The sequence below is a fragment of the Cibotium barometz genome, chromosome 5, assembly GCF_041138505.1.
Source record: "Cibotium barometz isolate CiBa-2024 chromosome 5, ASM4113850v1, whole genome shotgun sequence".
NCBI classification, from domain to species: domain Eukaryota; kingdom Viridiplantae; phylum Streptophyta; class Polypodiopsida; order Cyatheales; family Cibotiaceae; genus Cibotium; species Cibotium barometz.
The window spans coordinates 24559358-24586445 of record NC_141050.1 but is presented as its reverse complement, the minus strand read 5'-3'; the positions used below and the strand labels follow the sequence as shown (position 1 = coordinate 24586445).

Below are 27088 nucleotides of genomic sequence, written 5' to 3'. Positions count from 1 at the left end.
TGGCTAAGCTGATATATGGAGGAATACTAACAGGTAGTGCACCACCTGGTACTAGCTCAATTTTATGGTCCACCTCTCGTTTAGGAGGTAATCCGTGAGGTAACTCATCAGAAAATACATCCTAAAATTTGCTCTTACTGGGATTTAACACTTTACTTTCCCAAACATCTAAAGAAACAATGTTGACATCAAAATGAACACATGAAGACACTGGATTCATAACCAATTGGAAAAGTTCATAGTTAAAAAGTTTTCCATTAACTCAAGCTCATTAATGAAAGTTTCCTTGGGTACAACAACATTTTCCTTAAGAGTAATAAGGTTTCCATTGTGACGGAAAGACATCAAATGTTTGACCCAGTAAACAAAAAAATCTTTATTTTTTCGATGAAACCATTTCATCCCTAAAATGATGTCTACATGACCCAAGCTCATGACATGAAAATTAAGTCTTTCTGAGTACAACTGGATGTCTAGCGACAGCTTTGACACCTTCTTGTCCCAGAATTGGACTTGTCCTCCAGCCATCCTGACCTTGTACATGTGATCATTCCCGAGTGGTTTCTAGCTTTATCCTCTGTACCACAATGTTATCAATAAAATTGTGAGAACTACCAAGATCAAACTATATATGAACCTGATGTCCATTTATTGTTGCATAAACATGAAATAATTCGTTTGGACCAAAAACGTCATTACTGAAAGTACAATTTGGGCATTGGCTTCCTTCAAGATGCATAATATTGACTTCAAAAAATTTACCTTGAAGTTCTCTAATGTTCACAGATTTCTTTAGTATAAACTTCTTCGGTGCCGCCTTTTGCCTAGGCGCCAAAGGTGTTGTAGCTCCATTCAAAGGATATAATTTCTTCATGTGTCCCTTTTCTTTGCATTTAAAACATGTGAGATTGTCCCTACTCAAAATTTTGGCTTCTTGCTAGTGCTGTCATAACTTTTTTTGGTTTAGGTGAAAAAACCATATTTTGTTTTTTTCCACTCTTTGAAAAAGTGAACGTGGATTTCTTTTCATTAGATGATGGTTTTGAAGAGTTGGCATCGACCATTGTCTTATGAAAAACCTGAGTTGCCTGAATAGCAACCTCAGCCGTTTTGACTTTGCATTTTTTTACCTCGACTGATGGTCACGACCTAGACCATTGATGGAAATCCCACATAAGGTATGATCATCTGACTTGGCTTTGGCAACCAATTTTCTAAACTTTTACACATAATTGTCAAGTGATTGATTCCCCATGCTATTTTTAACAAGCTTGGTAATTATCTTGAATTCATCCTCTGGTTGGATGAACTCTTTTTTGAAAGCTTCAAAATTCTACCAAGTGGTAGGAATAAAATCTTCTTTGAGATCCTTCAACCATGCCTTCCCTTTCAATAACCCCTATGCCATGTAGCTTTTGTGCATCAGTAAAATAGATGAAAGGAAAAGTGTGTAGTTCACCTATTGAGCCAAGAATCTACACATTCTTGAATCTTCTTTTTCTCACTGCCGTACACCTTTGGTGCAAATGACAGAGCAACTGCTTTCGTAGGAGCAGGAGACGCCGCCCAAAGAGCCTTTTGCAGAGTCAAGATCTACACCTTCAGTGACTCCATCTTGTCATGGCATTTGGCAATAATTACTTCCAAACGCTCTGTCACTTCCATAAATTCACTCTTTCCACCAATAGCCTCCTCTTCTTTAGCTTGGAATTTAAGACCTTCCCTTTCTGACTCGGGATGATCTAGCAAATTAATTTATTCACTAATCATGATTATTTACTAATTAAACCCATCCACATAAGGGGTGTTCCCATGCGAAAGAGAAAAATTGAAGGAAAATTCCGATGTGAGAGATAGAAATTATGCCACGCACATGGGAGAGAATCCTGTGCATCAATGTGCTGCCCCCATTGATTTTCAGCAAGAAATTGGTAGAAATTTGCTGACATGCCCGAAAACCCGTAAAAATGCATTAAAAATGCTCTTAAAATTCCTAAATAATTAGGAAAATTTCTTTAAAATTATAGAAATGTAGGGAATCCTTTCTACCAAAAAATATCTGCAATAGCATATATGTGCAGTATTTTGGTTAAAAATCTACGAAATGCTTATTTTAACCATGAAAATAGAGAAAAATATCATTTTCACTCATAGAATTTCCCCATAGTGTCGCTATGTCCATCCAAGTCGAGAAGCACCACGTTTTGACCGCCATATTGGCGTTCCCAATGCGTAGGCCACCAAACAAAATAAACCAAAAAAATAACATTTTTTTGCTTAGTAAACATTAAATTTTACTTAAAAATGCTAAAAATTTTGGTATAATGAGAGAATTAAGAGGAGAAAAAACATGCGAGCTGGTTCCAATAACATCAAGGAATATGGAAAGGTCTAGGAAGGAGAGCATCACACCACCTGGCCTACCTAAGTGAAGGGATAGCAAGAGGAAGAGAAGGAAGAACCTCCTAGGAGGAAATCACTTCAAGGAGAGGTAGTCCCATGTAGAAGAGCAAGGATTCTCGCTCTATAGCCGTAGACAAGATGCCAACTTTTGGATTCCTTTCTCATTAGACTTGATCAAGGAAGAAAGGACAAGGGGAAAGCACTATTGTTTGAAGAAAGGACGAGGGGAAAGCACTATTGTTTGAATAGAGGTAGTACCTCTTGAGAGAGATAGGTTACCCACTCCCTTAGAACCTAGAGTACCAGCTCAAAGAGCATAGGAAACTACAAGACCACATAGTCATAAACAAGAGCTACAAGCCTATAAGCCTGCCACCAATGGGATAATACTAGTATAGTGGGATACCAAATGACACATATGGCCAATACCCTCCCCCAGAACCTTTACTAGAAGTGTCGGTTCAGGAGATCTGTCTACACACCAGTACCTCCTAGATCTGAACCTTTACTAGAAACACCAGTTGGAGTACTAGCCTACGGGCACATGGGGCATGCCTATGCACTAGTACCTCCTAGAGCTGAACTGAACTAAACATAGCCTTGATAGCTCCAAAACCAATAGTTGATCCTACAAAACCTAGAGCACGAGCTCGTATTCTTGACAAAATAAGAATACGGTGAGACCCCACTTAGAGGAATGAGAGAGGAATATAATCATGACCATTCGAGGATTATAGCCTCAAGCTAGTGTCAAATTTTGAGGATCAAGGGATCTCTGTAGCCACCTAGCTATGTTTAGACAAATTTACATGACTGAGAGAGTAACCAATCCCATAACTAAGATCAATGCCTTTAGATTAACCTTAGAAGGAAATGCTTTTTTGTGGTTCCAAATGCTAGAAGACTCACAAAGAGGGACCATGGAGGACCTTATTGAGCTAGCATTTACCACTATACGAGCTTCTCAAAGACCAGAGACACCCCCCCTTGTGGGTGCTCAAGCATGTGGGTCTTATCTCATTTTTTTTTAAGTACACTTCGGCGATTTGACGAGCACAAATATTCTTTCTCACAGGAATGAAGTGTGCCATCTTGCTAAAATGATCAATGATTATCTATATGGCAACATTTCCTTTTTGAGTCCTTGGTAAACCCCTGTGATGAAGCCCATGGCAATACTCTTCCAAGATTTTTCAGGAATAGGCAAAGGCTGTAACAATCCTTAAGATTTGCCCCACGGTCAAATTGGGCGGTATGTCTCCTCTCTTCTTGTAGCCTTCTATGATGATTGGCTACATAGTGTTTATGCCTCCACCATTTTCGCAAATGTTCCATGTCATTTTGAAGAACTTTTTTCCTTTCTTTAGATTGGGAATCCGTATCAAATTTAGAGCTACTCCTTGCTATTTCTTTTGACATTTCAGCTCTTTTTTGCTCGTAGTAGCTGAGGAGTTGGTGTCGCTTATAGTCTCTATTTTAGGCTCCTCTCACCAGCACTAGTGCTTATGCTTGAGTAATCCTGTGTGGACTCAAGTTCACTGTACCCAATCCCCTCGGCATCAAAAGGTAGAGCCCGAATCATTTATAGTGGCACAACTTTAGGGAGCTCCTCACCATCAAGTGTAACCCATGTAGATCCTTTGGTTCCCCAGTTATTGATTATAGACATCATTTATATCCAGTTTAGATCATCCACCTCACTCATGACCTTTGACTTGTAGAGTGAGTCTCCCCCTATATTGGTCTCCTCCCTACAAGTGTAGAAGTATTGTAAAGGGGTTGAATGGATAGTAGTATCAGATCTCTAGTTGAATAGTCCACCACTACCCATTGGATGTACGTGAACAACCACAAGGTCTAATCTAATGATTGAGTCATTAAATTGTAGGTAGACATGGTTTTTGGACTAATCATGGACCATTTCACCATCATGCATAAATGGTTTTCCTAAGATCATTTCATAAGAATCAAGTTGCTTGGAAAAGTCTATCACAATGAACGTATGCCTCACCCGATGTTTCAACACCTTAATCTTAAGGTTGTGTAACAGCTATGCTTGAATTGATACAATTGTGTAAGAGAGTTGGCATCCTTAAGGTTATCGCGCGATGAATGCTATAGTCCTACAACTCACATGATCAAAAGGTAATTTTATTGGCCTTCCATGAGAGGAGGGACATTGGCACTTATGTTAGAGAGAGAGGAATTACAAAAAGTTATGTATTTGCAACCCTCCTTCCATTGAGTTGATAACCAAACTCGATGTCACGGATGAACTAAAGCTTAATCATTCAACAAGTCGAAAGAAAAACAAAGAGTTGGCCCATAAAGAATGGGAAGCAAAAGCTATAGCTAAGGCAGCTAAAGAAAATTAGGAGCAGATATCAAACTTACGCCCACCACCTGAACATTACAAGTCATACACCACCATAAGGAAATGCAAGTTAGTGTTTGATAATGCCAAACGTAACCCCACAAGTGAGAGTGGAGGAGTTTAGGACAGGCCTACAGAGGTCAAGGAAGAAGACTTGGCTAAACTAGGAGAAGATCCTAAGCTTGTCTACATAGCAAAGGGCTTAAGTAAGGTTGAGGAGATTGAACTTGTAGCTCTCCTCAAGGAGTATAGGAGCTGCTTTGCATGGACTTATCATGACATGAAGGAAGTGCCTACTAGCATTGTACAACACACCATTCTAATGGTACCAAAAAGACCAATCCAGCAACGACCTTATCCAATGAATCCTAAATATGCCAAAATTGTGAAGGAAGAAATTGACAAGCTTATTGAATGTGGCCACATTCATTTATGAGATTGAACACTCAGAGTGGGTTTCACCTATTTGTGGCTGTGCCCAAGAAAAATGGAAAACTTAGAGTGTGTGTGGATATCAAGAAGGTGAATGTTGCCACGCCTACCGCCATAGGAGCCCTTGCCTTATTCTAAACATGTGCTAGAGCGAGTTGCAAGCAAGGAAGCTTATAGCTTTTTAGATGGATACTCAGGCTATAATTAGATTTCGATTGCACCTGAGGACCAAGCTAAAAGAGTATTTGTTACAGAAGGTGGGGTCATTGGTTAAGCCATTTGGCATACTAGCCACATTCCAAAGACTAAACAATGCTTTTAAGGACTTCTTAAGAGGCTTTATTGAAGCTTTCGTAGATGATTTATGCATTCTTAGATGATTTATGCATTCAGTCATCTTGGAAAGAACATCTAGCATGCTTAAGAAAGATCTTTGAAAGGTTAGGCTTCATCGCATATCATTGAACCCTTTCAAATGCCAATTTTGGATCAAGCATGGAGTGATTATGGGACATATAGTGTTCAAAAATGGTATTTTTATAGATGAGGACAAAATCCAAGTTATTTTGAACTAACCGCTGCCCACCACAAACTACAAAGGAGCTCAAAGATTTATGGATCATGTTGGCAACTATCGAGGGTTGATATTATTCTATACTGAGATATCACTTTGTATAAGTTTCTCATTATATTTGAATGGGCAAAAGAATGCCAACAAGACTATGACATGTTGAAGCAAGCTTTGGCTAGTGCTCCCATACTACGAGGGCCAAACTAGGATGTTATCTTCCATGTGCATATTGATGCTTCTAAATTTGCAATTGGATGCGTCCTAGCCCAGCCACGTGATTATAAATTGGACTACCCTATTAGTTTTGCAAGCCATCAATTCAATGAGGCTAAAACTATTTATACCACCACAAAGCGTGAGGGTTTAGGAATAGTATATGCTGTTAAGAAATTCAGGCATTACCTTCTTGCTAATAAATTTATTTTTTATGTTGATCATCAAGCCCTCTTGTACCTTGTTAACAAACCATGCTCCACAAGGAGAATCACAAGGTGGTTTTAATTATTCTTAAATTCAATTTTACCATAGTTGTGAAGCCTAGCAAAAAACATGTCATGGTGGCGGATCATTTATCATGTGTACCTAATGGTGAAGCATCAATTGGAGTTGATGATGATGTACCTGATGCTACACTATTCAAGGTCAATGCTATACCAGAGTGGAGTGAGAGAACTGTTAACTTTCTCGCTAATGGATTCCCAACACTAAAAAAATTAAGGCACGCTCTAGCAAGGAAATCGTTGAAAGAAGCAGTGTCTTACCAATTGATTGTTGAAACCCTTTAAAGATGATATTCTAAGATGTTTCCCTAGGGAGGATGAATACTTGTACATCTTGGAATAAGTGCACCAAGGGGTAGCAAGTGCATATTTTACAGAAAAAATCACAGGCTAAGAAAATACTCTAATCGAGGTATTGGTGGCTGATGCTCTTCAAGGATTCTTCATTCTTTGTCAAAGGTTGTGATGAGTGCCAACACTATGCCAAACCACAAAGGAAGAACATGATGCCCTTTTGTCATGTTTGAGTAGGCCAACCTTTTGAAAAATGGGGTCTAGATTATGTTGGACCAATTAGTCCTACTGCATGAGGAACACAAGCAAGATATATCATTCTCGCAATAGATTAAGTTACTAAATAGGCTGAAGCAAGAGCTTTAAGGAAGGAAAACTCCTATGCAATTGCCAAATTTCTTTATGAGAACATCATAACACGCTTTGGATGCGCATTTGATATAGTAAGTGATCAAGGGAGTCATTTTATCAATGATGTGATCAAATATCTCACTAGAATTCTCATGATCTCACATCGCAAGTTAATGGCATATTACCCATAGGCCAATGGTTAAGCAGAGAGCACAAACAAGGTCTTAATATCTATACTTATTACTAAGATAGTAGAAGCTCGAGGCGATGACTAGGAGCTTAAACTCATAGTAGCTTTATGGGCCTATCGCAAGGCATACAAGGTTGAGATTGGGTGCACACCCTTTAAGATGGTTTATGGACTTGAGGCAGTGATGCCTTTGGAGTTCATGGTACCCAACTTAAGAGTGATTGTAATTGGAAATCTTGGGGGTAATGAGTTAGCTAAATTTTAACTCAATTTGGAATGATTTGAGGAGGAGAGGCAGCTAACAGTGTAAACTATGCTAGTTGAGAAAAACAAAAACAAAAAGTGGTTTGACAAACATGTCAAAGATAAGGAACTTAAAGTTGGAGATCTTGTACTTATGTATGAGGTCCAAAATGAAACGAAAAAGCTTAAATATATGGGGAAAGGACCATTCAAGGTGTGGGAGATTACACTCCAAGGGACAATACATGTGGAAACTTTAGATGGAGTTGAAACCATTGGCTTCTTAAATGGGAGTAAATTCAAAAAATAGCATGGTCCTCCCACTGAGGAAGAATTATGTGCTGTCCATGATAAGGAAGCTACAAAAGAACGGATTTCTCAAAAGAAAATTCAAGCTTGAGAGGAAGCTCAAGCTAGACAAATCAAATTTTGGCAGTGACACGAATAAAGCTTGAAATTTGCACAAGCTTATGTAAGAGAGGTTGTTGGAGAAACAGAAGATCACATTACACCTCTCAAAATGCAAGTTGAATTACCTAGCCCTTATGGTAAAGTGCTCTATAATGCATCGCTTGATACTAGAGCAAGTCATAATTTACTCTCTTTTAATGTATGGAACCAATTGGGAGAAAGCCTCAGTTTTGTTGGTAACTTCTTCTTTAAGAATAAAGGCATCAATAACAAGAATACCAAAGTACTAGGCATTCTAAAAACTCATATATGGTGCAAACGGGGGCCCTAGGTGAGCAATTTTTCATACCTGCTGGGGCAATGAAGGAACAAGTCATTCTTGGCCGAGCATGGATGAAAGTTGCTCAATGCACTACAGACTAGGCGAAGGGAGTGTCTCCACTATCTCTACACCCTTACACTCCACGCACATTGTAACTGTGCTACAACACTTAGCACTAGAATAACGATGAAGCCTCAACATCAGCTCAACCAAGGCTACTTCCTCCATACCAATCTCAATGTCATTACTAACCAGGTCTTTAGCTTCCAACTCTGCATCCACATCTTTCCCGAAGAGGGACCAATGCCCAAGGAAACAAGCTAAGAAGCCTCAACCTACCTTCATGTGGGTTCCCAAGGCTGCTCAACCTACTCCACATCAATAACAAATGACCCAAAATCCTAGGAAAAGTCATCCCTCAAAGAAAGCCAACCCAAAGGTTACTTTAAGGTGGCTTCTCACTTCTTCAAGCTGGATTTGGGTTCCGAAGCACACCCTGGTCATCCCAAGAGAAGTTAATGAGCAAGCCTCACTCCATCCACCCAAAATGAGATATGGTAAAGAGACTTGTGATTGAATCCTTACCATCCCTCCATCAAAAATTCTAGATTCCCAAATGCATTCAAACATTGAAATCTACCTTGGGAAGGGGGGAAACAGAGGATGCTTCCACTTCAACAACTTGTGCTTCACTAAGAGACGTTGAACATGTAGCTTCTTCATCAAGCTCATTCTTATATCCACCACAAGTTCTGCACGATGAATCTAGTATAAAGGAGATGCTTGATGTACCACATGGACTTCATGTACCCACATCTCCTTCGAAAGAAGAACCCATAGGCCTAATTAGGCCTTATGAGAGTCCTTTGCCACCATTACAACTAGATGTCAACATTGCTATTGTGCCAAAGTGTTCTTTATCACACCTACATCATCCTCAAGGAAGATGGACAAATTGGCTTCAAAAGTCTTACATAAACCTTCAAGAACTCCACGGATGTTAAGAAGCGGGAAGGGGGGCATACAACCAACTTCTATATTTGTACCCCCAAATATAAATTTTTCTCCCTTTCACGCAAAGTAGGAGTTTATTGGGAAAACATAACTCTCACACATATAGTAAATATTAAAACCATACTAAAATATACAACACATACCACATATTTCACACAAAAGATTTTTAAAAAACCCAAAAAATACAAAGAGCTAAGCACACAACAATACAAAAGAGAAATCCTGAAAGCAAAAGGTTTTCATAACTCCTTTGGGTTATGTACAGGCCTTGTGCAATGGATTTCACGTGGTGTGACACTAACACACGAATTCTGGATCCGGATTGTCAAGAATGGTATTATCAGGGGAGTGTCTAGCATACCACCTCGCATTACTTTAATGCACCTTTAGGCACAACTTGTTTGTGGAGATAATTTTATCGATTTATTTTTACTGTTAATTCCATCCCATCACGGCTCCATGCCATACATGTAAATTGGTATGCTTCTTGCTACATCCCACCTTTGCTGGCAATGTAGAACATATTTTCAATGTTATGGAACCACATTACTCCAATCCATGGTAGGAGTAACACTGTAAAGGCATGATGATTGAGTGTTCTTTATGTGATATGTGGAAGTAAGAACACCCCAAGAGGAGGAAATGGAGCAATAGAGGCAAGAACGTTACCTTGCGCTCACCCCACCGATTCATGAAATTCTCATACCCACACCATGTCTATTCTCGGTAGTAGAAGGTGAGTTTATAAATGATTTCTAGGGCATGATATGCTTGACCAACTTACCCGTGGTATCTATGCCCTTTCATAGCCAGGATGCACAAAGACCATTGCCTTCCCATCCACCCAAAGATTATGTTTTGGGAAACCCAAGTGAGGGGGAAAATCAACTTAGGGATGTCAAATTGGAGCATGGTTATGAGCTATGGTTATCTAATGATGGCTTGCTAGATGAGTTTGATTTACAAGTTATTGAGGTGCAGTCATGCAAACCAAATCTAGATTTATAACATTGGTACCATTGGGATGGTGTGTTGTATAACACTAGTAGGCACTCCCTTCATGTCATGATAAGTCCACACGAAGCAGTCCTTATACTCCTTGAGGAGAGCTACAAGTTTAGCCTCCTCGGCCTTATTTAAGTCCTTAGATATGCAAACAAGCTTAGGATCTTCTCCTGGTTCAGCCAAGTCTACTTCCTTGACCTCTGCAGGCCCATTAGACTCCTCCACTCTCACTTGTGGGGTTAGGTTTTGCATTATCAAACACTAACTTGCATTCCCCTATGGTGTCTGACTTGTAATTCTCAGGTGTTGGGTGCAAATCAGGCTCATTGGTTGGCTTCATTAGTGCCAATAAGAGAGAAATAGTTCAGTCGTGGACTCTATCCACGCCTCAAAATCTTTTCCTTCTCTTGAGAGGAAGAGGGTTGCATCTGCTTAAGCAGGAGTTTCCTTTCAACTTCATTATCCTATTGGCATGAAAAAAGAGAGAATATGCTTTAACGCCAAATTTGGGAAAAACTAAAGAGGTATAGGAAAATAATAGGTAAGACCCCTAAGACCATGAATGTATTTGTATATCAAATAGCCAAAGATTGGCTCCCGATTGGGTGATCTTCATAAAAATCTTGGGTTTTTACTTACCAGTGAGAGCCCTCCCTACCTTGAAAGAAGGAAGGGTACAAGAGGTATTTTACACATACACCCCACCACCACACTACACATACAACCCTCCCCACCTCCTTCAGTAGATTTATTATTATAACACCCACCTTGCCTTGCATCATCAGATGACCACAAAGAGCCTCAGGTCTCCATGATTTTATGGTTTGCGTTGCCCTAACCTCTCCATGATCTTATGGTTTGCATCAACATGACCTCTTCATGATCTTATGGTCTACATCAAACCCTTCCACTCCATGATCCTACATTCAACACCGACATGTTTATGCATTTAATAGCTATGGTTCTCCTACCTAGCTACATAACACCCATAAGTCCCAGCTCTACATGTTTATGCATTTAATAGCTATGATTCTCCTACCTAGCTACATAACACCCATAAGTCCCAGCTCTACAATGTCAACATCACATGAAGAAGGTGAGAGAGCCGATGAGAGCAAGTCAATGAGAGAGAGAGAGAGAGAGAGAGAGAGAGAGAGAGCTCGTGAAAGAGAAAGAAAGAGCAAGAAAAAGCTCACAAGAAACATCAAGCAAAAGAGCTACAGAGACACGAGTGAGATAGAGGCCTCACATGAAACAGAGAGAAAGAGCTCAGAGAGAGAGAGAGAGAGAGAGAGAGAGAGAGAGAGAGAGAGAGAGAGATCTCGTGAGAAATAGCAAGAAAAAGAGCTCACAAGAAACGATGAGAAAAAGAGCTTTACGAGAAACAACGAAAAAGAGATCGTGAGAAATAGCAAGAGAGAGCTTGTGAGAAATAGCGAGAAAGCAAGCAAAAGAGAGAGAGAATGAGAGTGAGGGAAACAAAAATACATGGCCAAAGCCCATGGCCTCATGGCCAAGGGCCCGTGTGGGGATTCAACCCACCATATGGCCATGGCCCAAGGGCATGGAGCTGCTGCTACCCGTCCGCATATATCGGGGGCCTACACATAAGCCACAGCTCTCACCAGCTGCGGGCCTCCACACGGGCACCTTCCATGCAACCCCAGAAAATTTAATTGCCTCTTCTCTCCACCTCTCCACTCCACTACAACCCACATCTCTGCGCGCTGATGCTATCCACACTCTACGAAGAAGATGACAACATAGTAAAACAAGAATCTAACAAAGCAAAAACTACAGCAAACTACACTCTAGAAGGCACACAATGAAGCAAGAACCATGATCGAAGTAGCATCAAGACATCAACCCTTCACAAAGTGGTAAGTGAGGTAAAAATTTATATACCCTCCTTTTACTACTTATATTGGCTCCCCACTGTGTCGGTAAAGCTAATTTTGCATACCCTAGAAAGTCCAAAAGCTTCTAACCAAAAAGTCTAAAAACCTACCACACCGAAGCCTAGAAACACCCTGATCCCAACCTACCCACTCATTCTTAAAGCTTTCATGAAGTTTGTCAGGTAATCATAGAAGCTCTCTTGCACTATTCTTTGAAAAGTAGCACGTGTATTTTTTAAAGCCGAACATCATGATAGTCACCACGCAGACACCCCATTCAGTGATGAAGGTTGTTTTCTCCCAATCTTTTGACTCCATTTTTACATGGTTTTACCCACTAAATCCATCCATAAATGAATACATTTCCTTCCCAGCTACCTCATCCAGCAAGGAGTGCGTAAACGGGAGTGGAAAGGGATCTGAGATAGTTACGACATTCAACTTGCGGTAATCCACACAGATTATGATCTTCATATTCTTTTTGGGCTCTTTTTGGGCACTACCATAATTGGGGATATCCAAGAAACTTTCTCTACTAGCACAATGAAACCTACTCTTAGTAGTCTATCAATTTCTTCTTTGATTTGTTAGGCATAGTTGGGGTTCATTCTATATCGCTGTTGTCTAATTGGTATGGCCCCTCCTCTTAAATTAATGATGTGCTGGAAGAATTTAGGGTCAATGCCCTCCATGTCCTCATACGACCAAGCAAAGACATCTTGATATTTTGCCTCAATTTCCAGGTCGAATTTCAAGGTTGCTGGTCGGAGGCCAAAATGATCGTTTTTTATTCGAAAGCTTTCCAATGAGCCCTAGAGCGCCTTCATTGGATATATGGTTTAGGAGATACGGGCCTCCAAACAGAGGTGTTTTCCAAAGTCTTTTTTCTTTTTTCTTTTTGCCGACGGACCCCTTTTCACACTGTGAAGCGGACGGACTTCATGGATTTTATAAATTTTGATTTTTTTTTTGGTCGCATGAACAAAGGGTCTCACACCGTGAACCCTTATCAGTTCACATCGTGAACCGGAGGACTTCATGAAAAATTTAAATTTGATTTTTTTTTTGTCGCGTGAACGAAGGGTCTCACGCCGTGAACCCGTACGGGTTCACGGCGTGAACTGGACTTCACGGAAAAATTAAATTCTTTTTTTTTCTTGGTCGCGTGAACGAAGGGTCTCACACCATATACCCTTATCGGTTCACATCGGACTTCATGGAAAAATTAAATTCAACTTTTTTTTGCGAGTTCTAAGGATATGAACCCTTAGGCCGTGAAGTTGCAGAAAATGGTTCACGCGTGAACCGGATCCACTTCACGAAAATATTAAATTAATTTTTTTTTGCACGGGTTCTGAGGGCATGAACCCCCCTTAGGCTGTGAAGTTGCAAAAATGGTTCATGCGTGAACCGGACTTCACGGAAATATAAAACTCGATTTTGTTTTTTTGCGCGGGGGTTCTGAGGGCGTGAATCCTTAGGCCGTGAAGTTGCAAAAAATGGTTGACGAGTGAACCGGACTTCACGGAAATATCAAATTCGATTTTTATTTTTTTTGGAGTATAGTGGGAAATACGAATTTCTCTTTTTGGGGGGGGGATATTTTTTGAATTTAAAATGAGATATTTTTTGAATTTAAAATGAAAGAGATATGGACATTTTTCCAAAAAAGTAAGTGGAAATAAAAAAAGTAAACCTTTTTATAACACCCCTTACACCCTTCATAAATAACTCCCAAAATGGATAATTGGACAACTCATGAGCATCTACTCATTAGCCTTAATGAGTTACGTAAAAACATAATTAAAAATTAATCTAAGATTAATCCTTTCACTAATCTTTACCTCTTTTACACTAATCAAGGACTCTAATTAATCACTAATTCTTAATTAATTCACACAATTGAGCACATCATTGGATAGAGCAAGAGAATGCTAATCTTTGTGCATCAACAAATGTGTAAATTAATCTAAAATAGAAGATTAATTACACTCTTAATTGTGGTCTCCTCTTTTAAGGTAAAATTAAGCAAAGAGAGTCAATTTTCTCCAATTAATAAAAAAAATTGGTGTAATTAGGCGTTTTGATACACTTAGATATTGTCACAACACTCAAAAACACCAATTTTGACTACAAACAATTTTAACAAAAAACACAATTAAACTAAAATTAATGATCTTAGCTCTATGTTTAACACTAAAGAGATCTAACCTTCGCTAAATTGAATTCTATTGCATTGTTGGATGTAATGGATGCGAACTAAGTCTAATACAAACTATGGGCAAGCCCTAAGAATATGAAAAACCACAATAACAACAAAAAAACAACAAATTAAGCTAAAAATTAAGCAAAAAGTATTCTTTTCAAAAATAAAAAAGAGAGCTATTCTACACCAAATCACACACAAATCCACATCTTTTCAATGGAAAACCATTAATCAAGATAATGGGCAATGGGTAATGCGTAGATTAGAGGAAAAATGATGGAAAAAGCTAAGGAATGGCTTCCCAACAGCGGTGCCAAAAATGTTATGGCTCACCCTAACCCTCCTTCAAACACATCCAAAAGAGATTACCTGGTGAACCGTAACTGTCGTGAGGATCTTTCCAATGGCCGAACTCGTAACCCTTGAGGTCTCCAAGCTCTACAACTCCTTGAGAAGCAATTCCACCGCGCCTCTCACGAGCGTTGTCACACCATCGGGTTGCACTACGGGTACTCGTCCCTCCTCTCACCTCACTTCACTCACACACACTCACTAGCATACATTAGGGATAGATATTAGCAAAAGGATTAGCAAGAGCAAGAATTAATTGCACAATGGCTTCGTTTCCTGACTCTGCACCACCACCTTGAACCTTTGCATTCAGAATGTGTCTTGCCGTACTGTGAAGAGTCAGTCTTGTTAGATGTCATCCCAACAAGCTCAAGCTCTGCTTGGACGGCTAGGTCCCAAGTTTTACCTGCTTGAACTTCGTCTCAGGTCGAACCTTCTGTTTTGCACCCACTTTGCCCTTTGGCTAGATTTGAGTGCTTTCCACATCCAAGTTGCCTTTGAACTTCAGTGAGCGAGCTGCCACTCTGCCCCACCCAACTGCATGCACACTGCCACTTGCACATCCAGCTGTTTCCATCTTCTGGTGACCTTGGAGAGCCAAACGACTCGGGTCCACTTGCCCAATTCTAGTTGTACACGTTCACGCCCTCACCTAGAGTGCTATGTGGTGCCTGGCACTACGGTTCCATGTCCTATGCTTGAGCGCTCGCAAGTAGTCACCTTCATCAAACTTGCTTTCCAAAGCCATTCAACTCATGAGCCATCCAACTCGAGTCCACCTGTTCGAGTCCAGCTATACCCGTTTGCTCCTTCATACGTACAGAGTGCTATCTACCCGGCACCACGGTCCTTAGGCTGCAATCAAGAGCTCCCAAGTAGTCCCCTTCTTCAAACATGTTTTCCCAAGTCACACAACTCTGTGCCTCTACAGCCCTTGCCGGCCTGATTTGGCATGTTCCCGCTCAAAGAAACTCCGCCCGCCCTAGATTGCTCTAGTTTGGGCCGTTCATGAGCCCAAAGCGCTTGTGGCACCTTAGAACCCACGGGAGAAGTCGGTGGTGAATCTGACGTGCGCCGCTTGACGGCCCGCACGGTGACCTTGTGCTCCGCTTGACGGCCAACACGGCCACTTCCTTGGACCATTGTACAGCCCGCTTCTCTTTATTGGAGTCGAAGAACCCGAGGCTCTTGGTGCCGTCGCGGACTTACCCTCACCCAAGTTTGGTTTTATTGGTGCTGCTTTATTCAGGCAACACCGCCACATGGGGACCCTTCTTGGTCCAGCTTGCTTCGGTTGCCCAGGGCTCTTGGTGCCGTCGCGTGGCCTTACCCTCACCCAGGCGAGTCTTCAGTGTTGCGGTGACATGCATCTATATGGGGAGGAGGTGCAAGGAGAGGCAAAGCACAGACCCATGGTAGGCACCCTAGGAACGCACTCACGCACCGGGTAGGCACGTTAGGCCTTCCCGGGTGCCGGCGAGGTTCCGTGGGTGCCGAGTGCCCCGAGGGTTGCCCTCCCCGCCTTGACGGTGATGATCGAACCAAAAACGGTGATTGGGTGGAAAACGGTAGAAAAACGGTCGACCCGCAGACCAGCGAGCCGTGCCGTGCCGATGGGCCGAGATGCGGGCCGGGCTGGCGGATCATGGATGGAAGGCAAGACCCGAGACGAGGCCAAGGGAGACAAGTGGAGTCTTCCAAACAAGATCTTACAAAAGAATTCTAAAGAAAGTGGTGAATGAGAAATGGATGGCAAATGTCATTTTTCATTATGTATGGGCTGGAGGCAGTGGTTCACATGGAATTTGTGGTGCTAAGTTTACGAGTGGTAGCTACTAGATTATCCTCAGAATAGTTTGAAGAAAATAGACTTCAACAATGCTCTAGAAGTGGTTATAGAGTATCTCAATGTACAATGTCAAAGAAAGCTTTTGGTCAATCGGAATTCTAAGTACCAGATCTTTGATATTGGTTACCCGATCTTATTGTTTAATTTAAGGATGGGTCCACACCCTAGAAAGCTGAATCATCATTATAAAAAATAGGTATGTGCATCTTTAAAAATTCCATCTACTTTAAGTGTATCTAAGACTTTTAGACCAAGCCATTAGTTTTTTGTTTAAAGATCTTACATAACCGTTTGATGTGTCCCTATTCTTAACAATCAACAAAGGTTGCTATAACTAACCCTCTAGGATTTGATAAAATAACATGGGCAGAGAGAGAGGGGGGGGGGGGGGGTTGGGGTTGGGGTTGGGGTTGGGGTTGGGGTTGGGGTTGGGGTTGACAAAAAATGAATGCGACAAAAGATCATGCACTGTAAAGAGAAATTAATGCATTGACATTTCTAAAACTTAATATAACCTCACTTGTAGGGCAAGTCAAAACTTTACAAACAAATGAGTATTAAATATTTCTAATACGAGTTATTTACTAAACATGAGAAGAGTATGGTCCTTGTTCCTATTTATTGAACATGAGAAGAGTATGGTCCTCATTCATATAAATAGGATCAACCTTAATATTAAGGCTTAATTATCTTAATACGAGTTATTTACTAAACATGAGAAGAGTATGGTCCTCATTCCTATTTATTGAACATGAGAAGAGGATGGTCCTCATTCCTATAAATATGATCAACCTTAATATTAAGGCTTAATTGATAATCCTTAAAACCTTGGTAACACAATTTCTTAAGATGCTAGAACTAGACCTTTTTTAACCCTCTCTCCATGTCCAAAATGATTGTGTGATATATTCATCTATTCAAAAAATAATTAAGAATCTTAGGTAATTAATACAATGCTACAACATTTTATTTTAATTTTTCAAGGATTACACTAGACAAAAAGCAATGCAACACAAAAAAAAAAACATAGAAATAAATAAAGCATATGCTATTAAAGGTGTAAGGGCAAACAATGTTATGTAGCCTAGTGGTAGAGCTTATGACATGCAAACATGAGCCCAAGGGTTCAAGTGCCTTGAACCTTTTGCAAGGGGCTAGGTTCCTTTGTAAGAATGGCAGCTTAACTAAGCCTTACCATTATAATCAATCACCTAATCCCACTAATTATTTGGCTAAAAAAGGAGCCATTATGTCCCCTGTCGTATATAGTTGTGTGGTTAAGGGGTTGAAGTTCCTAATAATGTGAAGGTCATGGGTTAATAAAAAGTGACTGACTAAGTAACTCGTAATTAAAAATCCCTCTTTAAAAAACATGCAATTATGTGTAATACTAATTAATTGATAAATGGATGTGAAGGAAGAACATACCACTTGCTTTTTTGAAGGTTAATGTTTTCATTCAAAAGGAGATTATCCTTCACAAAGAAGAAGGGTTTTAACCTATCAATAGAGGCAATAGGTTTTGAGAACATACCTTCCTTTAGACACAATCAAACTTAGAATGTTATGCATATCATCTTTCCTACTTCTAGAAGGAGACTTTGTAAAGCCACCCTTTCGCCACTGGAAGGGTCATGGTAGATTGAAAATTGAAAATTATTCAACAAAGAAGCATGAATGCAAGGCTGTTGTTTAATGAATGGGGTCTCCCTTCAAAATGATAGGTTGCTATTTAATGGATGGGGTATCCCTTCAAAATGATAGGGATGCCCACAAAATTTGAAGAGGTAAATGATAGTTTCACCAATCAAAAGAAGCACTAGGTTTTGAGAAATTTCACTACAATTAAAAGTTGTTGAACTTACAATAACTAGAAGAAGCGTGGATCCAAGGCTGAATATTGATGGGTGGGGTGGGGTGTCTCTTTAAAATACTAGGATGTGTGGAAATTTTTAATATTTGTTCTAGAAGTAGCATTATAGTGTGTATTTGATGGCCCATAGACATTCCTGGGTCTATAAAATAGCCGATATGTCTATAGAAACTTCTAGATGTATTTTAAAGGCTGAAATGTCTAAAAGACGGCCAATGTCATAAATCTCAAGAAAACATTTTCGCAACCAATGAGAAAAAGGGCAAGGTTGGAGTGTAACTGGTTTTCTTTAATCAAATTCCAATGACTTATTTGTTTTATAACTAGTTTTCCGAAGGAAAAGGTCTAATATATTAGAGGGTTGTTATAAGTTTCAATGGATGCAAAATACACTAAATACCTTTTTAAAAAATTCTTTTTTTTGTGAGAAATTGGTAGTGAATGGGAAAATTTCAGCCCGCCGGGCTTAATCGTGCCAACGATGTGGTGAGTAGGGCTCGTACTCGGGGCCTCCACGTTCCTAACCAGCCCATCGCACGCCTGTAAAACAAACTCAGTGTTCACGACGAAAAACCGACATTTAGTTTTTTTTTCACCGGCTGAAATTCAAAAATCCCGATCAAATTTTGGGCTTGTCTTCAATTTTTATGAGTTTTAGTTATAGAACCGGCAAATTTCTTATTTTTTTTTTTGTAATAAAACCGAGGTTTTTCCAACCTGTTGCTTTTTTCCATTGGTTGAGAAAAAAAGTTTTTCGTGGCCCGTTCTTCTTACAAGTGACAAAGTGAATTATTTTTGCCACGTAGGCAATTTGCCGAGTGAGTCAAAGAGTGGTCGTGCTACAGACAGAAAAAGTAACTGAAAGCGGCGTGCAAGGGGTACGTGGCGAGTGTGAGAGGTAGGAAGACAGCCGTTGGCCAGCTACGCTTTTACCGCATACACGTGTCACAAAGGGAGACGGCAGCTCTCTATGCCGTTGCTTTGACCGTTGAACACGTATAGGGCGATTGACTGGCCGGCGACGGATCCGACTGCCGGGGTGTGACGTTTCGTAAGACGCAGGGCGCCAGGGGCGACGTTGAGAAAAAGTCCGCCGCCTAAAAATCGTATATTTGGGCACCGTCAAAAACCCAATACCGTGTCGGACCTCGTCTTCCGTCTTCTCACACGCCCCATATATGAGCCTCGCTTAGCTTGACCAGAGCTTGTATTACGCTCCACCCTCTCTCTCTCTCTCTCTCTCCCTCTCTCTCTCAACTATCTGCCCACGATTACAAATTAATTGGCTTCGCTTAGCCGCACCATCGCCATGTCTTGTGCTTCCCCCTTCCCCCAACTCTCCCCTTCCCTCCACATGCTTAATGCTAACCTCATTACTAATTATAGACCTAATCTTGACGAACATGACCTAATCCTTCATCACCCCCTCTCATTTGCATTCCCCACTACCCCTTCTCCTCACTTTCCTTCCTCCTTTTCTCGTTCTCCTGCCCCCTTAAGGCCTGTACTTACAGATTTGCTGCACAATAAGCCTGTTAATCCTCCGCCAAATTCACTGAACAAGGCATTTCAGCAATCAAGCTTTGCATCTCCAAGGAAAGCTTCCAAAGAAAACAGGGAAAAGACAGGCAAGATACATGCAAACGGTGGGGAGAATGGGGGTCTTATTAATGCTGTGGGTCCTTCTGCGCCAGGCTTCTCCCCTCTCAAAAGGAAAAGGCCTGCGAAATTGGCCATACCAGAGTCTGCAAAATTGGCTTCATTCGGCAAAGCAAAACAGTTTGAGTTACTAGAACAGGAAGCTTTGAGCTCAGAAATCCATAGCTATGAAGCCCCCCTCTTTGGAGTCTCTGCTAAAAAAGGAAGGAAAGATCGCATGGAAGATGCGCACACAGCAACCACAAATTTCCAAGGGAAGCTCAACCAGGTAATTTTCAACACACACACACAGAGATTGCTTGTTATTTTTCACAGAGGGCAGTTCGTTTCAATTAATGAGAATTCTCTTTCTCTTCGAAGAGAGAAGCCATTTTCTTTCTTTATTTTCCCAGTTTTTCTTTATTAAATTTGTGTTTGTTTTGGGCTGAGCAGGCTTTCTTTGGAGTTTTTGATGGGCATGGAGGCAAAAATGCAGCAAAATTTGCAGCAGAAAACCTTGGCCAACACATTGCTATGGCAATTGAAAGCCAGAAGGGTGGGAAAGAAAGCTTGGAAGATGCAATGCAGGCAGGCTACAAGGCCACAGATTCAGAATTTCTTGCCAAAGTATGTGTGTGTGCGTGTGTGAGAGAGAGAATCATTATCATGCAAATTTGGCGATATTGACATTATAATTTTATATAATAAACTTTCTTTTTATTAATTTTTTGCAGCGTGTGAGCAGTGGGACTTGCTCAGTCTCTGCATTTGTTAGGGAAGGGCAGTTGGTGGTTGCCAACGCTGGTGATTGTAAGGCGGTTTTGTGTAGAGATGGCAAAGCTGAGGCCCTCACCACCGTTCACCGAGCCAGCAATGACGAGGAACGCCAAAGAATAGAAAATTTGGTAAGCATTACAGCATACTTTAATCACCATTAGGTACATAATTAGCCACTGGATTTATCATTCTGCTAATTATACCCTCGATTGTGATGTTAATTTACATAAACAATTAATGCTCACGTCTGTCAACATGATTTAACATTGCATGCATCCATAATGTTTGTTTACCCAAACAAACCATCCTTTATGTTGATGTTAATTGACATGATTAATAGTGCATTATCTAGTCATTGCCAGTATATCCAACCCACTGTTAATGATATCAAACAACATCAACATTGTGGGTTATCAAGATAATGAACTGTTAATCATGTCAACCAGCATCACAACATTAAGGGCAATTAGATGGTTTCCTATGTAAACCGACATTATGGGATGCAGTTTTATGGGATGTAATTGATATAATGAACTCTATTTCATGTCAAATCAACATCAATATAATGATTGAACAAATCTTTGACGGTTTTGTGTGTGATGTTGTTAACAGGGGGGCTATGTGGACTGCTTCAGTGGAGTGTGGCGGGTACAAGGCACATTGGCTGTAACAAGGGGTTTTGGAGACATGAACTTGAAGCAGTGGGTTTCTGCAGAGCCAGAAGTTAAGAAGCTTGACATCACCCACGACTGCGAGTTTTTAATCCTGGCTTCAGATGGTCTGTGGGACAAGGTAAAAAACCGGCATAAGCATATTCAATGTTTGGAGTATTATTGAAATCATCATTTTTTGTTTTCACTCCTTTTTGTCCACCTCATCTGTTTGTATGCATGTATATGTGTGTGTGTGTGCACGCGCACATGCGCTTGTGTAGAAACACAAGATGGATTGATTGCAATACCTGAGGTTCTCATGTTTTTTTTAGCAAGAATTCTTCTAATTGTTGTTAATGCTGTCTCAATTGCAGGTGAGTGATCAAGAAGCTGTTGATTGTGCTAGGGAGGTCTTACTTGACTTAGATGTGTCAATAGAGAAAGCACAAGTTTTGGATCCAACTACAAGTCCATGCAAGGATCAAAAAGACCATCAGGCTATCCTTTCTAGTGGCCAAGACAAGGAAGACAATGGAGAGATCAAGACAAATGCATGCAACAAGCTCATCTACAAGGCATGCAGTAGAGGCAACCTAGATGATATTACTGTGATGATAGTGCTCCTGCAAGGCTTCTCCATTGCCTGATTTATCGAAGCATAAGGTTTGGATCCAACTACAACAAGTCCATGCAAGGCTCAAAAGCACCATCAGGCTATCCTTTCTAGTGGCCCAGACAAGCAAGACAATGGAGAGATCAAGACAAATGCATGCAACAAGGTCGGTCATCCACAAGGCATGCAGTAGTAGAGGCACAAGGTTTGAATCCAACTACAACAAAACAAGTCCATGCATGCAAGGCTCAAAAGCACCATCTGGCTATCCTTTCTAACGGAGAGATCAAGACAATGCAACAAACTCATCCACAAGGCATGCAGTGGAGGCAACCTAGATGATATTACTGTGATGATAGTGCTCTTGCAAGGCTTCTTTTATCAGATGTTTTCTCTCAATGCAAGGGGAGACAATTTTGTAGCCATCTTAATTTGGTAGCAGAGGAAATGCATGTAATGTAATAATAACATAAATTTTAGCCCTGTTGGGCCCTGAAAACTGATCAAAAAAGCAGGGGGGTGAACTGGGATTGCAACTTGGAAGTGTACAAACCTCAGTTCCAGGCCACACCTCTCAATGAGACATGTAAAATGCCACGGTGATGATAATGAAATCTTGATACGTTGATCATCTAAGTAAATTGTCCCACCTCTTCGACATGCTTGAATTCTGAGATGAGGTAACTGTGAGGCTTGACATGTGGGCATACGTAATGGACCCATAAGAGAGGGTCCCTCCGCCGACCAACCTGGCTACAATAGTCTGTCCACTCTCCCTCCAGGGATTTCCTTGCCATGAGGATGCTAATTGAAATTTGCTTTTATTTATTTATTTAAAATTTTCTTTTTAAGTGCCAACAATAAATGCAGGGAAAAACAAACCCATCCATCCCATCTATGCAAGCTCTATATCACACCTTGAGAATGATTATCAGCAGTTATTTTTGTTACCAAGTTCAGAGTAAAAATTGTTCCTAGCTGCTTTCTGCCCTTCATTGTTTATGCTAGATGTGGTGTTTTAGGCATCCAATGGTGGTCCCCATCTATGGAGACAAGGAGTGTAGCAGCCAAGCCTTTAGCTTTGAGGGAGAGGGGGACTCCTCTGAGTCCTCCTTGATCTCTTGGCACCAAGAGATCAACTTGAGGTCAAGAGAGAGCATGCAATTTTTTCAATCATGTGCTGAGGAGATGAACATAGAAAGATCCTGAATAGTTTTTCCACTACATCCCAGGTTGTTGATTGCTGAAAGTGCATACTGAGGCAACAAACACAATGGATGAGGAGGATAGCACATGATTGATAACTGTGATCTTCTCCATCAAAGCCAATTGAGTTGGAACTCCAATATGTCATTTTGGCATGCATCTGTCTTCTCAAGAACCAATCAAGCCTCTGCCAGAGGTAAGCTCTACTCTACTAGGGCATCCCATAACACATCTATGGTTAATCCATTAGCTGTACTTAATTGACCATGGCTCGGGTTTCCCAGAGGAGAGTAGCAATGCTTCCACCTTGGACAAAAGTTGTTCACAGACCCTGACAACTCACAAAGCATATCCACAACCTGTAAAAAGGAGCCAACTACAACAGTTCCATTTACCAATACAACTGCATGGGCATTGGCCATAAGGGTTCGAACCAAATTACATAATTTGGTTCCAAACTCCAGTTTTTCAATGATAGCCAACACGAAGTCCCACCTCACTCTATTTGTCAAGATCCAAGTTTAAGAGCATGTAGGGTATGTTTTGAGCGAGTGCATTGTCAATGCCACATTAATACGTTCAAAATGGCCTCATGAATTTTCCTTGCCATGTACAAATCCAAAGTGGTAAGGATTGACTGACTACCTTGGGGGGAGGATGTATGTAGTTGATCCTAAGTGCCAGTGCTTTGGCAAAAAACTTGTATGAGGTGTTGAGCACAGTAAGGGGTCTCTAGTGCATGGTCAAATGCCACACTATACATTCAAAATAGCCTCATGAATTTTCCTGCCTTGTACTACATCAAACTGGTAAGGATTGACTACCCTGGGGAGGATGTAGTTGATCCTAAGTGCCAGTGCTTTGGCGGGGAGGATGTAGTTGATCCTAAGTATCCTAAGTGCCAGTGCTTTGGCAAAAATGCTAAGTGGAGTCTGTTAGCTCTCTTAGGGATGAACTTGATTGATGGCTCCTTAGCTACGAGGCCCCCATTGGGAAGGGAAGTGTGATAAGCTCCCAAAAATGCCAATAGAATTCGATTGGCAGGCCATGAGGTCCAGGAGATTTCTCCTTTCCCATTTTGTTGGATGCATATTTTAACCCATCAAACCGAGAAAGATCCTCTTGAGAATCAACAAACAAGTGCCCCAAGAGAGTATAGGCCTAGTTGGGAGAGCTGGCCATCAGGTCCAGGAGTAGGCCTAGTTGGGAGAGCTGGCCATCAGGTCATCTCCTGGACCTGATGGCCAGCTCTCCCAACTAGGCCTATACTCTCTTGGGGCACTTGTTTGTTGATTCTCAAGAGGAACTCTCCCATTCGTGTTTGATACCCTCCTCCACCAGGGACGGGCGGGGGTACTAATGGCAGAGATATGATGGGACAAAGCATGTTGTTCTCTAGGGTGCAACCTTCATTGTCAACAATCCTAGTGATAGCATCTCTAGCCTGCTTTTCTTTGGACAGCACGAAAGAAGAATTTGGAGGGGCAGTTCCCTTCATTGTAATTCGGGCTCCCTTTGCCTCGTGGTGCTCCTCTTCTATGAGGTGCTCTTCTAGGAAAGAGACCAACCCTGATGCCGTGGCAGCTAAGCTTGTAGATGTGTATAGGTTTTGCCTCAGCTATTCTAGTCCCACCAGGCAGGTTGAACTCCTGCATCAAATTAACATTCATTATATAGGGCAGAGGGCCACTATTGATGGGTTCCTATCCCTGCACCTCAAGGTGTAAGACTAGGGAGACATGATCAGTATGTAGACTCACTCAGTTCACCCCTCAAGGGGAGGGCAGGACCATCACCCACCACCAACAATAAGATAGCATTGTTGTGCCCAGTGGCGCAGTGGCAAACAGAACGCTTAGTCGAACCACCTTCCACGTCGTGAGCACCACCTCAGTACTACACGTGTGAAGGTGGCAAGCTATAACCACCAGCGTAGCCGTTGCCAAGATCAAGAAGACTAAGCTTAAAAGGATGGCTGGTCACTACTGCAAGGTTCACAAGATGCTTAAAAGGATGGCTGGTCACTACTGCAAGGTTCACAAGATGCACAAGTTTGAAGGTTGCAATGGTTGCATACTGACAACCAGTGATGTGAAGCCTAACATAGTCATAGTTTGAAGGTTGCAATGGTTGCATACTGCAATTAGCTCACAGCTAGTAGTTGACAACCAGTGATGTGAAGCCTAACATAGTCATAGTTCTTAGGAAGTCATAGCCTTGTGTCGAGCAATTACTCTGTAGGTGATCATGTACTAATTCTATAAGTAATACATTAAACAAAGAGCAATGTTGCCACTCATTATATCTCTGTGTACTCTCTGTTATGTGTTGAATAAGAGTGACATGTTTGTGTTGTAATAAACATGTTGTGCACATGAAAGAGAGTGAGAGAGTTACGTAGCGGAGTGAGAGCAGAGTGAGAGTGTGTGAAGTTCTAAAGCGGAGAAGTGTTCTTTGTGTCCCCATGACCACTTTAGAGTTGGTGTTCAAATGCAAAAGCTCTAGCAGGTGGCTACACGCCTCCCACGGCATTGCCTAACTGGTATGTTAATTCAGGCCGCTATCTTGCCATTCTGTTGAGAGGAAAATTGGTGAGAAACACCTGGCGATCCTGCTAGGGACACTCTACTGCAACTCTGCTGGAAAACTTCCTACTGGATAAAAATCTACCGCAACTCCACTAGAAAAACTTCCTGTGCTGAGGGAAACCTCTATTGTGCAACTAAGTTTGAATTTTTTTTTTTGAAAATTGCGGCGGAGCAAAAGTCTCCGCTAAGTAGCATTCTTCACCTTCAGGCAAAGGAAACTCTGAGAGAGAAAGTTCTGGTTCCACACAAGCTAGTTTTTTATTAGATCCCTAAAACGAGTCTGCGAAGAAGCCATAACATGGAAGGGCTTTTCTGGGCAAGTACAGAGAACCTTCCACCACACAACCCAACCAGTAAAAATGGAGTCAGGCATGCCTTCCACATGATTGTGAACCTAAGGATAAGTAATGCCTTCCAAGAAACCTCTAGGAAGCTCGCAGCAGCTGGGAGTGTCTTGCACCATTCCAACTAGGAAGATAGTGCGGGAACTTCTACAACCACACATGAGCAAGAGGGAGAGTCAGGTTTCAAGCACAATTTGGACCAAGAAAAGGAGTGCCAAGAGCTAGAAGCTGTGCACAGTCCAAGTCCAGAAAGGCCAAGAAGGGTGGAGCAACAAAACCAGGAAGAACAACCACAACAACAAAACCCTCGAAAAAGGTTTAAGGGAGCCATGGCATCATTAGCCAAAAATTTCCCGTTGTTCTCAAGAGAGAAAGGGGAAGATGCAGGTCTGCATGTAAGGAGGTTTGAGCAATACTAAAAAGTGGTAAGACCTCAGGATTTGGAAGAACCAGAGCTGAGTGAAATCCGTAGAGATGCTTTCATGAACACCTTCAAAGAGAGAGCCACGGAGTGGGTATCAAGATACCAAGACAACCATTTCCAGGCTTATGAAGAGGTCATGATTGCTTTTCTGGGGAGATTCCACAAGATAAAATCTGGGGAGATTCCACAAGATAAAATCTGCAACTCAACTCTGTGATCAAATCAGAGAACTCCGACAAGAAGACATGGATGTAGAGGCCTATAAAACAAAATTGCTGAGAGTGGCGGAACAAACCCGACCCTCGATATGCAAATAGTTGCATATTAGTTTGTCCAAGGGCTTAAGTCAGACATCCATGCAACAATCAGTACAAAGCAGGCAAAAACTGAAGAGGAGTTTGAGAAATTGGTCAAGAAAGAAGAAATTGACATACTACTAAGAGTAGGTTTCATGAAGAAAAAAGAATCAGATTTCGCAAAACCAGAGGGCTCAAGGAAAACAAAACTGAGCAAAACCATGCAGGAGAAAGCCTCATAAGAAATTAAATTGGCTCGGAA

General features: G+C 41.3%; 1 protein-coding gene across 1 annotated transcript; it reads left to right on the top strand.

The window, feature by feature from the left end:
* The first annotated feature begins 19349 nt into the window (after positions 1–19349).
* On the top strand, positions 19350–22624 carry LOC147638256 (putative protein phosphatase 2C 2). Its single transcript, XM_086798171.1, has 5 exons — positions 19350–20214; positions 20379–20552; positions 20660–20830; positions 21315–21494; positions 21730–22624. The coding sequence occupies exons 1-5, from the start codon at positions 19597–19599 to the stop codon at positions 22000–22002; spliced, it is 1416 nt and encodes a 471-aa protein (XP_086654297.1). The 5' UTR covers positions 19350–19596; the 3' UTR covers positions 22003–22624.
* The last annotated feature ends 4464 nt before the right edge of the window (positions 22625–27088 follow it).